Genomic DNA, 18,385 nt, shown 5'->3' with positions numbered 1-18,385 from the left:
CATAATTTAAATTTCCATTCTAGTTTTAGTCACTTGTTTTTATTCATACGATGATTGTTGCACTTCTAAATACATAAACATTCGGTCTATGCCCCCATCAGAGTTAGTATCACTTTGGGCTGCCATATCAACATACTTTCTAAATGTCTGGGGAATTTACTTTAGCATCATCAAGAAACCAGACACGTTTCTAGAACTAAAGCTTCAGCTATTGTGAGTGCAGCAGTGAAAGTTTGAGCTGAAAAAAACAAAACTAAAAATCATACCCTATCCTCCACTCTAGCTTTACTAACAAGAGTAGCAGCAACGGTGTGAGAAGGAACGACAATGATACTCATTCATTCAAGCGTATTTACGGAGTGCCGACCATGCGCCAGACCAGTGATCAAAGGCTACAGGGAAGAAGCCAGTCTAAAAGTCAAGGAGGATCAGGGGTAGCAGAAGACAGAAACAGGATGGAAAAAAAAATAGATTTATTATGGCTATGGCCTGAGAACTTCAATAAGGAGCCCCCAGTGAGTTCTTCCATTGCCAGCACTGGTGTAATGGTTTGGCAGTATTAACACAAGAAGCACTCGAGATCACTGAAACCGACATAAATGTTACTAATATAGGTTCTCAGTGCAGGTAGGAACAGTCAAATCAGATTCCTTCATTTTCATTCTTAGAGCCTACCCACTATGCCTGTTGACCTGTCTTAATTTTTTTTTTACTCCCACCGTGGCTGGTGAAATACAATATTCTCTCTTGATACTAAAAATTTTGCCGCTAATTAATAGGCTTCTAAAACCCATTTAGTAAACTAATTCTGTAGGCAAAGACAGGTCAATTGTAGTTGTCTTATGCAACAAAATCAATTAGCTGATAAACAGGACTGACTAACTTTCATTCTTTCCGAAAACTGGTTTGGTGCTGTAGTACAGCCAGTATTAAAAGATATACGACCCAAAACATCTGTGCTAGATACAAGACGACAGCCCTTGTAGATGGAAAAATTCAGTAACCACTCAGATTTTAAGATTTGAAATATTTTCAGTGATGCCTATGAGTGGCAAGAATGTCACTCATTCTTGACCAAGTGAAAAAGCAAGACAAAAGTTCAATGATACCTAAAGATCAACAAATTAAATACAAATTTTCCCAATTCAAAATGATTCTTGATGTATGGAATTGCTGAATCACTATATTGTTTACCTTAAATGAATATAACACTGTCTGTTAACTACACTGGAATTTTAAAAAATGATACCTTGATGTCATGTAGGGAAGCAGTTTAAAAACTGGAAAAATTTACATTTAACCTGGCAGTTACTATGACCACTAGGGGTCAGGCCAAGAGCCTAAGTGAATACCTAAGTTTAGTATTAACCAAAACAATGTACTGGAAAATAATTTTTTTATTTAAATGTTTTAATGTTTAATGTTTTAATATTTATAACATTAAAGTCCAAGACTGAACGAAGTCTTAGCTTCAAAAATGCACTTATACATTTAGCACAGATACTTTCATAGGCATCACTGAAAATATTTCAGATCTTAAAATCTATAGGTACCCACAATAACTTTTATATATGTGTTATATAATTATTTTATTTATATAATATAATTTTTATATACTATTATATTATATAAACATATATAATTTTTATATTATAATATTTCAGATATTAAAATCTGTAGGTAACCACTATAATTTATAAATGTGGAATGTTATCTGTTCAAAATGAATTTCTTTTCCTTACTGCATTTCATACTCATATATATATGAGTATATATGTATATATATATGGATATATATATATATTTCTGTCCGCAATATAAAAGTATGCTATGCTTAGGCATGTAAGGTATTAATATAACCAAAGTACTCCAATTAAAAAATAGATCCTAATCTTTAGTAGCATTATTTTACACTTTTGACTCATTTTAATATAAGCAGAAGAGAAATTTGTTAGTCAATGATAGAATGAAGAAAAAGTGGAATTTTATTATTATGACACATTTTTATAAGCACAAAACAATGGCTATGGGTAAAAATATGCAAATTATGTTACTAAATATCAGTATAATTTAACTTCTTAAGTTCACAGGTCCTGGCTCTGAAGCAAATTTAGGTCTAAGATCAACCGTTTATGAAATTTAAAAATACATACATAATAAAACCTAAAATTAACACACCCACAGTCTTTCAGGCTATTACTACTTATTATTCCAAGCCCCATCATATGCTACAAAGAATGTCCTGGCTAGTCGATATTCATTTTATGCTTTTTTGCTTTTCTGGATGAGAATCATTCTTACCAGCAAGAGGAGGACCAAGGAGAACGGGGCAACACTCCACCACTGTGACAAGTCCTACAGCGCTGGAAAACCTTTGCGGGCCAACCAGGTCCATGAGAGTTTCAAAGAGGACACTGCTAACACTCCCAAATCCAAGACCAAAAAATATAGCATATAACACCAGACTTGTGTAGTCCTCTGCCAGTGGGCACAAGAGATGGCACACTCCAGTGAACATGACTGCAAAACTGAAGAAGTACTGGATTCGGGGGCGGATAAGTTTAGAGTTTGCAATGAGTCCTCCAGCGGGTCTAGCAAACATATCAACAAAAGCCATAACAGACAGCAGGAAAGCTGCAGAATACTCATCAATTCCTTTGTCTTTAGCATATGGAGCCAAGAATATAATGGGGGCAAAAAACCCTAGAAACATGATGACATTTCCAGATAAGTATATCAGAAATCCCCTATGCTTAAAAAGGGAGAAGTCTAAATACGTATTGACTATCTCCCATGCTGATTTCTTCTTACGGCTCCTCACACCTGAGTCATCCACTCCTATGCCAATGTTATTTTTAGACTTATTGGTAACTTGTTTGGGTTCAACAGGTCTCATGAGGGACCCAGCCACACAGGCATTCAACAGTATACCCCCCAAAATCAAGAAGCTTCCTTTCCAGCCAAAAGTATTAAAAAGGAACTGATTGAAAGGAGCCAACGTGCTTAAGAAAACAGGACTTCCTGCCATGGCGAGGCCATTAGCCATGGGCCGTTTCTTATAGAAGTATTTGCCAATGATTGTTAGGGCGGGTTGCAGGTTGAAGGCTAGACCTAAACCTAAAGAAAACAGAACAAAAGGAAGAAAAACACAAACACATTATGTCACTCACAAAAGGAATTACTCCTTAAAATGTACATTCAAGTGGGGAAGGCAGAACTAAAGGTGCAAAAGTGGGTAGTAATTTTTGATAATTATAAATATCATGGAATTGTGCGTAAACAAAGAGATTCTCACAACTGTACACCTAATACATATGACAGCTTCACAGTCCTTTCATGTGAAAGCAGAAAAATAAAACCAAGGACATCTTCTTAGGTTTCCATAATCACAGAATAGGTTGAAATTAGGATGAAATTATTAGTTCTTAATTATAATCACTTAATACCATAGATAAATTAATCCTCTCTATGTGCATATATATTTATATGCATTATATTTATACACACATATATAGAATAGATTTCTTCCTTGTGGCAAGAGTACATTTAAAATGTGAACACTGTTTTTTTAAGAGTGTAACAGAGTGAACAGATTAAAAAGGTTGTCATTTATGAAAATCTTAGGTCTCTCCACAGGTATTTCTTTCAGAACTGTGCAAATAATAAGAGTAATAAACTAATGCCATTAATGTCATGCTCTACATCTTTCATGTTCCATATTTCATGAATATAGATGCATATGTGTACTGACTGAAAAATAAAATTTTTGCTTTAAACCTTGTATTTCAGGGATTAAAACTCATTCTTTATATGATTCAAAGGTCCCTACTATTCCTACTGATTCCAAGGGAATCCCTTGGCAGTGCTGAATGTCACCTTTGAGAGAGGAATTATTTCTTATAGCTTGCCAAAGTATTATTTAGCAATAGTAATGATTACACTTGTTTAAAAACCATGTAAAATTGATTTAGATAAGGTATCTCTCTTTCCCTCTTAGACTAGGCATTATTCTGTCTTAATTTAGGGGTTACAAAAGTAAGAATTCTGCATTTACCAATTTATGTAAATTGAGGGTACTGCAAAGTGGTTAACTATTTAGACTCAGGGACAACTCAGTTCTCAGTACAAATACTTATTGCAAGCCTTTGATACAAATATTTTCTATGAGTAGGAGGGTCCCTAAAAGCCGACAAGAAGTAACCAAAAGCTTTGGAGAGTAACCGGGCAGTATGCTCTCTGATGCCATCACAGCCCATAACTGAGATACACAGAATAAGTGTAATTTATAAATAAGAAAACTGCCAGCCAGCCAGCCTATGGTCAGTGGCTTGTAAATGGAAGAATCCAAATTAAAACACAGGAATTTTGTTTTGAAGTTCAAATTTCTTTACCTAATGCCACCCTCTCCCAACCCCTCACCCCACTCATTCACCTAGAATTGTGCCTTCGGGTGTTAATCCAATTTCTCCTGAGGAGATGGTGGCCATCTATTTCCTATTCTGGCACGGTGAAATGAACATAAGATTTGAAATCCAAAGATCTGAATCTGCTTCAGCTATCTTCCTATGTACAGTGTTGGACATAACACCTAGACTTCCTGGGTTCTAATCCCTTCAACAAGGGTTTCTGCCGAAGTCAGGTAAGTTCTAGGACTGCAAGAGGTTATATAATGACATATGATGATAATTATATGCTAGTATTTATTTAAAAGTAACAAAGTTCTGGGTACTCTGTAAAGCACTATCCATTCATTTTTTAGATGAATCATTCCAATGCTTCCCAAAGGAAAGAGATTATAAAATTCCCCATTTTAAAAACAAAGACACTGAGATAATAAAGAGGCTAATTTGCCCATGATCAGCTAATATGTGCTAAATTAGGTTTAAAAATTAGACTGTATTTTGTATTGGCTGATAATGCCTTGAGATAAACCTCTCATAGTATATTTAATGGTTGATTCTAGAAGCACCAAACCCTTCAAGAGTCAAGAATTGAAGTTAGAATAATATATAATGTTGTTGAAATTTGTGGTACAATAATAACAAAATCATATTTTCCATAATACATCTACTTGTGGGCCCAGCCTGACTTCTATGGTCAAATGTAATATATAGTATTTCTGTACAAAGAAAGGACATTCTCTGCACTATGAAAATTCTTAGATAGGAAATTCTCATTTATAATGTCAAAAGGTGTTTTACCACATCAAAAAGGAAGACAGTCGTGGAAAGGTTGTAAAGAGAAAGATTTTAACATCACTAATACTATAGGCTTTAATACATCTTATTTTTTTTCATCAAATGATATAAAAGTGCAAGGTTAGATTGATCTAAAATTACTTTAAAAAGAATGTATTTACCGTTTTTCTGTGAGCATAAGGAAAAGATTCAGTTTCCTTATACATTAAGATCTAATTTTTCTTAAGACTTTGAGTGTAGATTTGTTTAACGAAGTTTACTGTTGAGACTAATAAAAACAGTGTTTTTCAAATGTACGTATTTAGGTCCGTTTGAGTCAACAGACATTACGCATGAGGAACAACTGTAACAGAACGACAGTATGACATTTAAAAACATGTGTTTAGTGGCAAATGTGCCTTACAGAGTCTTTAAACAATTAGAATCTTTTGTAAGGAAAAGAAGGGACACCAATACAGAGCCCTCCCACTAACCAGAACACAAACAAAAAGAATTCTATTATTAGAGCTAAGTCAATGCATGCAGAAAATATCTTTTGGCATCCTTTTTAACCTACAATGAATGATAAGTCAGATACTCTACATAGTAATGAGTAATGAAAAACAACTTTTAAAAAAAATGAAGCTATTTATATGCTGGGGAGTCTGTGTCCGAGAATACCGTCTTAACTGGCTGATGAATAAAAGTAAAATGGTAAAATTAAATCAAAACTGTTTTCTTTTTGGCATTGATATCATAGCACCTAAGGTATGTGATAACTTTTTTCCATTTCTTGAAATAAGTTTGGTTGGCCATTCCAAGCTAGTATTCAGTGAACTAGATGAAAATACTTTAAAATAGCATCTGATATAAAAAGTAAAGTCAAAGAAAACAATATGAATGATCTGTTGTTTATGTTTCTTACAGACCTTTGCGAACAATGGAAGTGTTAAGAAGAGAATAAGCAGAAAACAAAACTTGACTTACCACAAATGAATCCCGTAGTGAGGTAAAGCCCTATTACGCTGGTACTAAAAGAGGCTGTGACCATTCCCAAACAGCATAATAAACCTCCTACCATCACCACTGGTCGGCTACCATATTTATTCACCAGAACACTACTTATGGGACCTGTGGTAGAGAGGAAATTAAGAAACATTCAGTTGCTGGGTCATTTACTTATTTATTTTTAACAGCTGTTAATTTTGAAAGCACATTTTAATGATAAAAGAAAAATATTAGTCCACATAGACTATAATGAAGACTTTTCAATACTTCCTAATCACTTTGACTGGTTATCTTTAACCATATATATGACAACACATAAAATAATAAATTAGAAGTGTTTAACATATGGTTTATGACCATAATCATTCGACTTTTGATGGAAAAGATTTTCAACAGGACTTGGCTATACTATCCAAATACTTAATAAATGCAGGTAAATTTATGTAACAACAATCTAGAAATTATAAAAATGTCTGTGTTATAATTTTATTTTCTAGAAGAATACATGAGCACACACCCAGAGATCCTCTTAATTAGAACTTAAATTGTTTTTTTTTTCATTATCCACAGTATGACTTTTCTTTAATACCATATTTCCTGGATTCGAAGATACCAACTCTTCTCATATATTATGTTAGAAGTAAAGATGTCTCACACTTGAGGTCTGTTAACAATCCCTGTTCATCAGGTGGGGGTCATAGGTAGCAATGGAGCTATCACCGCTATGCATGCTTGAATTTGGTTGTTATTTCTGTGGCTTGGTTGGACAATAGCAATTCCTCATAATTCAATCAAACAATTTAAGGACCATTTGAAGGAGGAATTTGAATATGAACACTGACTATTGTCTAAAAAACCTTCTAGTCTTATGTGTGAAACATGAACACTGAGAACTCAGACTCAAAAACTAATTTAGGGGAGCCAGACACTGAATGGGAAGAGGTTTTAGGAATGCTTTACTCCATTTATTTAATGTACATTTCCCAATGCATACGTGTGGGGTGTATGTGTGTGTGTACATATAAAATGCAGGAGTGATTAAAATTATTAAAATCATCTATGTTTAACTGTGTCTAAAAAAACTCTTTTGGTAGTTATAAGATAAAACTTCTAAATATAATAAAGTGTGTTTTATTTTAATCACTTTTTTTTTTAGTGGTGCATCATAAAATAATGGTGCAACTTAACAACTGAGAGCATCTTAGATTCAGTGAAGGCCCACACTATTTTATGAGACCTATCAATGTGTAAATAGTTTGACTTGACACATCTTTCTTAATTTAAAATTACATTTCATCTAAAACAAGGGCTATTGCTTTGAGGGGAAAATATTACATTAGGTCAGAATTCTCAGTCCAATATTTAGCGTAGAAAAAATTTAAATGATTTTCAGTTAATACTGTAACTTAAAAAACTTGCTAAGTGCAGTTTACTGCATTTGAGAATTTCTACATGGATATATTTAAAATACATTGAGATTCATTTGTCAATGCAGCTTTATTCTTTCACACAACTGTAGTTATTGTTTTTGTTCCTTAAATATAAGTTTGAAATAAAAACTCCATGTCCTAATACTACTCCACAATATGTTTTGAAAACTAACTGGTAAAAAGACAATTTTTTTAAAAAGACGTAATGTGACAAAAAGAACTCAAAAACAGAATACCACTTTTGCATTTAATACCCCCCCCCAAAATAAACTAAAAAAGACCATATGAAAGATAGATCTATAAAAACAACGGAACTGAGGGGGGAAAATCAATGAAAATTGTTCAAGATAATGTGAAAATAATAGATTTTGGTCCCTAATATGGTAAAAACTCAGATGATTTAGGAAATGATCATTTTCACTAAAAAGCACACAGCTAAATTCAAATTGCTTTTGTGAAAAACAAATTGACTGGCTTTGATTAATTATTCAACTTAAGTGTGGGTTCCTTTAAAATTACTTAACCAGTTCACTTTAATTCAATTCAGTTGAAATCAGTTCAATGCACTATTTCTCGAGATTCTAGTATAAAACCAGTTGACACATGCCAAGATAACATAATAAAAACACAACTGTAATCATCAACCTATTACAATACAAAGGGAGAAATTATAAAGTTATTTTAAGACCTGTGATGGATGCTTTGATAGACACTAGACTATCAGAATGAATCCAAAGGCATTTAGCAATTACTTGGACTAATAACAATTTTCTCAGTATCATTGCTATTATTTATACAATTTTCTACGTGATGCCTGGCTAACTCACAAATGTACTAATTACTAAAATTTATAAATGTGTTTGCTTAAATGGTGTAAATTTAAATTTGAACATAGGCGATGAATCACAACTTAATTTGCAACGTGTGGCAAATAATTATATCTATAGCTCAGGATAATCACATCAAGGCTTCTTTTTCCATGACTGTGATTAAGAGTGGCAACTAAAGAAAACATTTAGAGGTGCTAATTTTTTTTTTTTTTTTGAAGAGACCAATAATTTCTACTGTGACATCAGTCAAGATGCAATGAGAGTTCTAATTTTAACAAATTATTTTACTTTAAATAATATACTTTAGTTAAGTGATATTCTATTAGACAATCTATAAGGGATGTATTTACATAATTCATCTATAATTTTTTCTAGCAAAAAAGATACAGTTTTTAGGTTGATTTCTTTAGAAATCAAAGCTTAATCAAACCCTTAATATGAAATACATATAAAATGTCATAAAATATTTCTACTTTGTAATAGTTGTAGATCTATAGTTATAGTTGTAGATCTAATTAAAATATGATTCTTTTGTAAAGAATCTTTAAATGCTTAACATTAGCTTGAGGAGGCATCTAACATCAGATATAAAACACAACGCTATCCAATACCTCTCTCTCTCTCCAACATACAAGCAGCTTGGTATATTGTATTAACAAGAAAGATAGAGTTCCAAGAAAATAAATAAATTCTTATCACATATGATTCTTGTTAAACATGAGCTAGCCTCACAGCTGTCCCTTGTTGATGAATTTCAGGCCTAATTATATTCTGAGGTCATTTATTCATTTATCTATCAATTCAATCAGGATGGAAGTTTCTACTCAGCATATATTTTTCTAGTAATCATGATGTTTAATCATTAGTTAAGTCAGAAAAGAAAATTCTCTACCTGCTGAGAGTTACACCTGAGCCTATTTCTAAATAGAGCAAAGGTACTGTTCATCCAAATGCTTTGTTCTACTTATTTGTTGAGCAGTTAAAAAAAATGATGTGCAAGAATCCTATTGTCTTATTTCCTAAAAAACGTTCACACAAGTATCAGGCTATATCTAAACCAGACTGATTTACCCACTAATTTCTTTTGCTCCAGCTTTCCAAACTATCTCAGAATTTTTAGTGTCAAGTTTAATAGTCACTTTCGTGCTGGCCGTGAAGCTGTAAAGGAGAACTTCATCAGAGAGCAGTGTAACGATCACAGTGTTGTCACCCGTACTTCAGCTTCGTTTTCTCAAAGCTACTTCTGTCCTTTATGGCCGTGGCTCCATAATACTTATTCTGGTAAGGAAGCTTATATGCATTCTTACAAACTATAGAGTGCCCATTCTTAGAACTCCTGTTGTATTATAGTCGGTCACACACACACACACACACCCCACAACACATAAATCCTGCATTTCATCTGTTTGAGTCTTGCTCCTACATCTTATTCTAAGCTCTATGATGGTAGTTGCCATACATACTATTATTATTCTATAATTATTCATTAATTTATTGAGTTATTACTCTCTGCAGGCAGTGTGCTAAGAACTGTGCATGCATTACTACGTATGATTTTTGTGGAAATTTGATCATTAGAGCAATGTAACAGTTGATAAAACTGAGACATGCCAAGTGTTGATAAATTGTTCAAGATCACAACAACCTAAGTGGTAAAATGTGGATAGCAGCCAGGGTCATCTGATTATAAAAACTTGTATTTTTCACTACTGTGTAGAAAAGAATTAACATATCAGATATGAGGCTTCCATCCTCAGAAAGGCCTGCTTGCAAGGCTGGCTCTTGGTTGGCACCTGGGAACTTGGGATTTCAGAAGTGTTTCCTAACCGATAAGAGTGGCTCAATGTGCCTGAACTGTTTCACAATGTGGTTTATGCTGAATATCCGCCTTCCTTCCCAGAGTCTGTTAGCCAGCAACCCAACAGAAACCTCAAGCTCTGAGTCTCTAATGAGCTTCCTGATAGACAACACTTCACCTACATTGTCACAACTAGTTGCTGGATTAAGCCCACCAAGGATTAAGCCCATTCTTGGTAATTCCATTGGGAGAGGACTCTTGGAAGTTTACATTTGGTTTCTCCTGTACTTCGATCCATGTGCTTTTCCCATTCCTGGTGCTGTTTTGCATTCTTTCATTGTCACAAATCATTGCCATGAAAAACAACATTGTTGAGTCCTGTGAATCTTTCTAGTTAATCATGAAACCTGAAAGTGGTCTTGGGGATTCTGAATCCCATTACTACAGTGTATCTTTTCTAATTTCAAGTTTTACATATAGTTATAAGCAAGTGTTTTTTTGTTGTTGTTGTTAAATATTTTAAAAATGTATGGCCTATATATATATGCATTAGTCTATTCCTTTGTATATTGTTATTCTGTTCTGTAAACATGAACTCATAGTGCTTGTTTTTATTTCCTTTGTATATGGCAAGAGTACATGACAAATGCTGTGAGAAAATCTGGAGAATATGTTATGTAATGAACATTTCATAAAATATATTTGATCAATCTAAAACCATGAATTGGAATTGAGTATCAATTTGAGCTATATAAAAATTTTATGCATAGCATAAATGCTAACAGAAGAATGATAAACTGCTATAATTTATTTTTCATTTGCTTTATTTCAAATTTGTATATGTGGTATCCTGTCAAATCAAATGATAAAAAGCACTAGTGCAGGACTGGGAAAAAGTCGTTTGCAATTACAGAAATTTATCTGTGTTTACTACTGTAGTATTTTTCTTACTGACAGGAGCTTTCAAAATTTGAAAGATTTTTTTGAAGAAATTTTTTTTGGATTAAAAAACTGTTGCTATTTTAATTTGGACAGAGGATGGGAGCCTCTTCATTGACTATTTGTTTGCCTGAGGTTTATCCCTCCACTGATGTTGGGATTAAAAATTCACCTGGTGTCTTTCTCCATGTGATCTCTTTTAAGGTCAGTGAAAAACATGACGGGAGGATTCCTAATAATCAGGAAGCAGCTATTACATTTGCCTTTACAAAGGATGGAGATATAAATGTTATCCAAGGGGGCGCCTGCGTGGCTCAGTGGGTTAAAGCCTCTGCCTTCGGCTCAGGTCATGATCTCAGGGTCCTGGGATAGAGCCCCGCATCGGGCTCTCTGCTCCCCGGGGAGCCCGCTTCCCCCTCTCCCTCTGCAAGTTTCTGCCTACTTGTGATCTCTGTCAAATAAATAAATAAATGAATAAATGAATGAATGAATGAATGAATGAATGAATGTATGTTATCCAGGTAAACCATCTTCAGTTAGAATGTTGTTGAATGATAATTGTGCCAGTATGACTCAACAGAGTGCATCTAGCACTTACAAAAGATGAATCTTTTCGGCAGATACTCATAGTATATTCACTCAACTAGTATTTCATAGTATACTCATTCAACTAGTATTTCAAATTTTAAGTATATAAAGATTTTGAATGAATGGTTTGAGTTAATTGTAGAAATCAAGAGTGGGGTTAGTTAATATGATAGGTATAGCTGACGCGTAACAGGGACAGAGGGGACTGGAGGGGGACATGGTCTATAAATTCATCTTTGCATTTGCTGTTCCCTCTGTTGGACATATTTCCCCTTTAATATATGAATGGCTTATTTTTCTCATACTCAGGTCTCTGTAGATATACCAGCTCCCCAGAAAGACTTCTCACCATTCCAATCAGATGAACCTACGAAACCTTAGTAAAGTACTAAATGCTATTTTAAAATACACCTAAACATCAATAGCTCATTTCCCATACCTTCTATACTAAACATTTTTCTTTCTTCATGTATCTCAATACCTGCCATCAGTGTGGTTGTGAGAAAAGTTCTCGACTTCTACTTTAATGAGAAGATGGTTATTTTTATGTTCCTTCATCTTTTCCTCTCTTTACATAAACTTCTGCATTTCTATATTCATTTGACCACAGATTGCTCCAAACTGGCATCATCACAGCTGTTTAAAGAGATGTTCATTCTGTTTGTATGGGGGCGGGGGTGGTGAAGAAGAGACAAACTGACATCGTACCAAAACCTTTTACTACAAATCAAAGGGTTTAAAAAAGTGAGCATTCTGTGCCCCTGGACAGAAATGCCAAACAACCTTGTTGGTGTTTACAGGTTACATTATTCCTCATGAGGAAAGATGTTTTTACTTGTTTAAGGCTGGCACAGTGGCCACATAAAACAAACAAACAAAACAAAACAAAAAAAACATTTCTTCAGGACATGGCACATTTCTAAACTCTTCATATATACGAGCACATGTAATCTCTGTAATTGCTCCAAAAGTTGGCAGTATTTCTTCATTCCATTTCATACATAAGGAAACTGCCATGCAAAGCAACAGTTTGCCAGGACTGCTCAAGCACTCTGCCATGGTAGCCCGGGCTGGAGCGTGCCTCGCACTCCCATGAAATGCCATTTTTCCTGGGACAAGTGATTACATCTCTTTTACATGCATGATGCTCATTTCTTCAAAATAAAAATTTCCGTATAATTTACATTATGCAATATGTATACTTTACATTGCCTGCTCTTTGGAGTAATTTTTAAGAAGGCAGGAAAAAAATAAGACTATATTGCCAAAACTGTTGGCTCCTTACACAAGAGCCATGACCCCTTCCTTCTTCCTAAATGAATCCTGATTTTGTTTTAATACTTAATCTCTTTTGTGACACCCCCAGGCTTAACTCATGGGAGTGAATCATAAGTACGGTGAGGCAATCATGATAAGACCAATCCCATTACCAAATATTGGCTTAAACATGAGCATTTGGGGGCAATTTTAGGGTAAAGTTTTCTGGGGGCTTCAGGGAAAAGATGTCCTTAGTCTTATAAAGCAATAAAATGCCTCTGTAGGTGCCACAGTCATCTTTCTACGATGAACGGTGCTTGAAGATAAGAGATATTTAAGTCACTGATTAGACCAACGAGCCAATAGAATCAACCAAACCAGAGGGGCACCTGGGTGGCCCAGTGGGTTAAAGCCTCTGCCTTCGGCTCAGGTCAGGACCCCAAGGTCCTGGGATCGAGCCCCATATCAGGCTCGCTGCTCAGCAGGGAGCCTGCTTCCTCCTCTCTCTCTGCCTGCTTCTCTGTGATCTCCGTCTGTCAAATAAATAAATAAAATCTTAAAAAAATAATCAACCAAACCAGAAGCTACTATGCACAAACTTCTTGTGATATGACATAAAACTTACTATTGGTCACTTTACAAACGGACACTGGATTTTTGCCTGCTTGCAGTCTAAGACAACCTAATATAATAATAGAAAAAAATTCAGTTCCTATTAAAAATTTCATAAAATCTGTTAATATTATCTCACACTAAAAGTAGTTAACATCTGCTAAATACCCTCTTTTCCTCTTAAGCTTAAAAGGTTACTTAGTTTCACAGAATTATCCCAGTGTGATCTAACTGCAGAACATTTAAAGTGATTCTGATATTTTTCCAATTTGTTATACTCAATTAAATGTTATAATAATTTAACCTCAATAGAATTTTTGAAACGTGGACACGTAATTCATAACGGATCCTAAAATATACATATTTCCATCAGGTAAGTTCAATTTGTAAATCGAGGGTTCATACCTATCTTAGGCAACTAATTAGCAATATGACCATTTCTAAAGCATGCTAACATATATTTCTGTTCATGGATATTTTTCCCTCATAACTCTTACTGTACATAGAACATTGCATGAAGTCCTATGAAATTTTACATTCTTTCCCTCTATCTATTCTTCAAAATGAGTTTTAAATAACATTATCATAATGCATTACATGAACCCATCTGTCTAAGATAATTTCTAGCCCTCTAGTATCTCTACTACTTTTGTTCCTCTCTTCAGTATTAATATTCTACTTTGTGATATATTTATTTGCATATTTGTACTAATCACTAGAATTTCATCTCTTGGAGGGCTAAGGGCATACTGTGACTCATTTATAATTTACTTAGGCTTAAGACAAATTATTTTATATAGTAGATAGTAATTATTTTTTATTTAATTAGATTAAATTATTTTCTAAGTTGATTCAGAATTGTCATATGATGCCACCATCACTTCACTGAAATGATATCAGTATTTATCATAGCAGACAAGGTTTTAAAGAAGGCGTTTAATCTACTGGGTTTCTTTTTCTCCTTCTCTAAACCATATATAAAACAAAAAATACAACATGTATGCCAAGCTAAAGATCATTTTAGAGTCATGTACATGATCTCCATTCATTTTAACTCTTCTCTTTAAAAGGGCCTTGGTTTGTGAGTAAAAACTAATTTTAAGCAAACAAAATTCCTCACTAAAGGTATGAGGTCCACTTACCCCAACATCCCTGTCCCTACCTACTACCATATTTGACAGGATATAGTGTTGCTGTATGTAGATGTATTTGTGTGTGGACAGGTGTGTTTTGAACCTAAGGGACACAGTACCAAGAGAATGTGCTCCCACTCTCTTTTGTGCACTTTTTTTTTTAAGGATTTTATTTATTTATTTGACAGAGATCACAAGTAGGGCGAGAGACGGGCAGAGAGAGAGAGAGAGAGAGAGAGGAGGAGGAAGCAGGCTACCTGCTGAGCAGAGAGCCCGATGTGGGGCTCAATCCCAGGACCCTGGGATCAGGACCCAAGCCGAAGGCAGAGGCTTTAACCCACTGAGCCACCCAGGAGCCTGTCTTTTGTGCACTTTTTACGTAAGTTCTGGTGTAAAGTTCTACAGAGTGGTAACAGTTCGTATTCTCTACTCATTCCAAGGAATAGTCATCATCAGTGAAATATTAGTCCGCCTTTGTCTAATACTCTTGGTTATTGACTCTGCATTCATTTTTTCCTGATTTCTCTTTTGAGAAAACATAGATTCCTTTCAGGAGTCTGCTTTTCTCTGCACAGCCATGTGCTCAGAGAATTATGGAGCTGGGAGTAAATCCTGGTTTACATAACGAGCCAATTGTGATCGTCCCACTCCTTTCTCCATTGAATGATTTAGGGCTGGGCTTATGACACCATTCTGGCCAATGAGACACGAGTGGAAATCTAGCAATTTCTGGGAAACATTCTCCTCTACTTAAAAAGAGATACAAAGAAATCACTAAGTGTTGCCTCATATATGCATATTACCGAGAAGCAGAGCAGCCATCTTGTGAATATGAAGAGAGCTGGATGAAGGAAAAGCTGAAGCACGGAGCCTAGAAGTTCCAGGAGCACCAAAGGGAAGTGGCAACCTAACGGAGGCATTCTAGGGTCACTCTGTATTTTAAATTTTTGTTAAATGAGGGAACGTGTTTACTTAGAGCTTAAACCTGTTGAAGGTTTAAGCTGAAAGCATCCTAGCAGATAAACCTGCAGTAAAATAGATGACTTTCCCCTGAATATTGGGGTATAATGAAGGATAGGGTTGGATATACCAAGAGTAATTACAACAAAAAAACTGTGGTTCAATCACATGTCTCACTGAAAAACTGTAATTTTACTGGAAGATCTGGGGATTTTGTTTTATAGCTTGTTTTACAGGTTTCCCTAAGTAAGTGGCACTCATGAATTTATTGTACTACATGCATTCATATATTAAATAAAAACTTTAAGTTGACAAGGGTTTACTGATGTTCTGAACTTCATGGGGGTTTAGATAAAATACATGATGTTGTCTAGACGTCTTTGTGTTTATATTTTAACCTCTCCTTAACAACTATCTTTTACACATACACACATATATGAATTCAAAATAAAATTTTAAGAAAGGTTAAGAATGTCTTCAGAAGGGCACCTGGGTGGCTGAGTCAGTTAAAGCATCTGACTCTGGATTTCGACTCAGCTCATGATCTTGGGGTTGTGGGCTGGAGCCCGAAGTCAGGCTCTGCGCTAAGTGGGAAATTTACTTGTCCTTCTCCCTCTGCTCTCCCCCCCACCCACCCCCGCACTCTCTCTCTCTCCAAAATAAATAAATGAAGTAAAAAAAAAAAAGGCCTCATAAATCTCATTATTTATTATTAATTTGGGACATACATTTTTAATCTTGTAACACTGCTATCTACTCAGGGAAATAAACACACACACACACACACACACACACACACATATTCACAATAAGATATTTTATAGCCTTTGGCATCAGCGGGATCCAGCTATAACAGTATTCAGAAGGAAGTCTAAAATGAATGAATGAATGAATGAATGAGTCAATGAAACCAACAGCTTAGCAAATAAATGATGTAATGCTATTCTTGTCTTTCTGAACAAGGATCAACAAATTCCAGAAAGTACCATATGCTACTTGTGGCTATAGTACCTCCAGTGAAGGCCAAAAGAAAAAGGAGTGAACTGACATATGAACAGGGAACACTGGTTTCCAAAAGTAACCTTGTCACAATACTTAAGGAAAAAGGAAGGTATTGGCAGAATATTTCTATTTAAAACAGGATTTTAAAATATCCTAGACAGAATGTAGGAAATAATAGAAAAAGTGAAGGAGTAAGTGTAAACATCTGGAAATGTGAGTTCAAAGCAAAAGCAAAGGATGGAGAAGTATACTAATCACTTGGTACAGAAAAGTAAGAAATTAGACACATACAAAATAAGTCCAAGATCACCAAAACTGTGATCCTCAAGTGTGGATTTTTGGAAGGGAAAGAGAAACCCAAGGGAAGAGTGATACTACATCTCAGGGAATTAAAACTAGAGTCATGAAGAGAAACCCGAGAAGGGAGGGGACAGTTGTGACACTTGAGACACTTGATAGGTATGAGATTTAAATCATATTTTTATGGAGAATAGATATAGAGGAGTAAGGAGTATTTCTCAGCACTGACACATGCTGATGAAATAATTAAATCATTGTGTTAAGATAAGATATAAAGAACAAAGAAGATGTTGGAGAAAAATACAGTGAGAGAAATATAAGCCCATTTCTCAGAAACAAACAAAAATATGGTTTCCATAGATTAATGAGTAATAAATTCTGAAGGTTTCTAGGAACAAATTAGAATAGATTATTTAAAGATTTTTTTAAAAAGCCTAGAATAGATCCGAACATGTTTGTCAATTAAAATTAATTAAAATTAAACTTTTTCTTTCTATACATTTAGGTCAAAGAAATATAGAAAATAGCACACCAATCTTTTGAAGACATTTTACCATATCTGTAATGAAATTCTAGTATATAACATGGAAAATGTGAGCTGACTTGAGGGATTTATGGGTATGTTAGTATAATGGTAATAATTAATATTAACCAAAACTATAGGAAGTATCCTAATTGTCTGCAATGAAAACTGGCTAGTCCCACCCAGGTCAACATTTCACACTGAGTTCAAGAAATAGAGAACTTGTGATTACAAAAAACCAAACCAAACCAAACAAAACCAAAACCAAATGCACCTACATTATCAGACTTATTTTTTAAAATTGTATGTGTTTAAGGTGTACAACATGATGATCTTATGTGTATATATTGTGAAATAATAACCACAGTCAAACTAATTAACATATCCATCACCTCTCATAGTTACCTCGTGTGTGTGTGTGTGTGTGTGTGTGTGTGTGTGTGTGTATGTGGTAAGAACTTATGAAATCTATTTTCGTAGCAAATTTCAGGTATAGAGTAGATTTTTATTTTTTCTAAAGATTTTATTTGACATAGAGAGGAAGAAAGAGCAGGGGGATCAACAGGCAGAGGGAAGAGGGGGAAGCAGGCCCCCCACTGAGCAGGGAGCTTGACATTGGGCTCAATCCCAGGACCCTAGGATCATGACCTGAGCCAAAGGCAGACGCTTAACCAACTGAGCCACCCAAGTGCCCCATAGTACATTGTTATTAATGTGTGATATATTAGGTCTCCAGATGTCCTTATCTTATAATGGAAAGTTTGTACCCTTGACCAACATCTCATTTCTTCCACTCTCCCCAGCCCCTGACAATCCCATCCCCCCCCC

The 18,385-nt window shown here is 34.8% G+C and overlaps 1 protein-coding gene across 8 annotated transcripts in view; it reads right to left on the bottom strand.

The window, feature by feature from the left end:
• Positions 1 to 18,385, bottom strand: part of SLC16A7 (solute carrier family 16 member 7) — a 179,338-nt gene that overhangs the window by 11,116 nt on the left and 149,837 nt on the right. For all 8 annotated transcript variants that reach the window (XM_080812534.1, XM_080812535.1, XM_080812538.1 and 5 more), the window contains 2 exons: positions 6,165 to 6,308; positions 2,302 to 3,117 (listed from right to left, as the gene is read on the bottom strand). In XM_080812534.1, coding sequence (XP_080668660.1) covers positions 2,302 to 3,117; positions 6,165 to 6,308 — 960 coding nt within the window. The remainder of the gene's footprint in view (positions 1 to 2,301; positions 3,118 to 6,164; positions 6,309 to 18,385) is intronic.

This window comes from Martes martes, assembly GCF_963455335.1.
Source record: "Martes martes genome assembly, chromosome: 8".
NCBI classification, from domain to species: Eukaryota; Metazoa; Chordata; class Mammalia; order Carnivora; family Mustelidae; genus Martes; species Martes martes.
The sequence above is the reverse complement of the archived record's forward strand: the minus strand, read 5'-3'. Positions and strand labels throughout refer to the sequence as shown.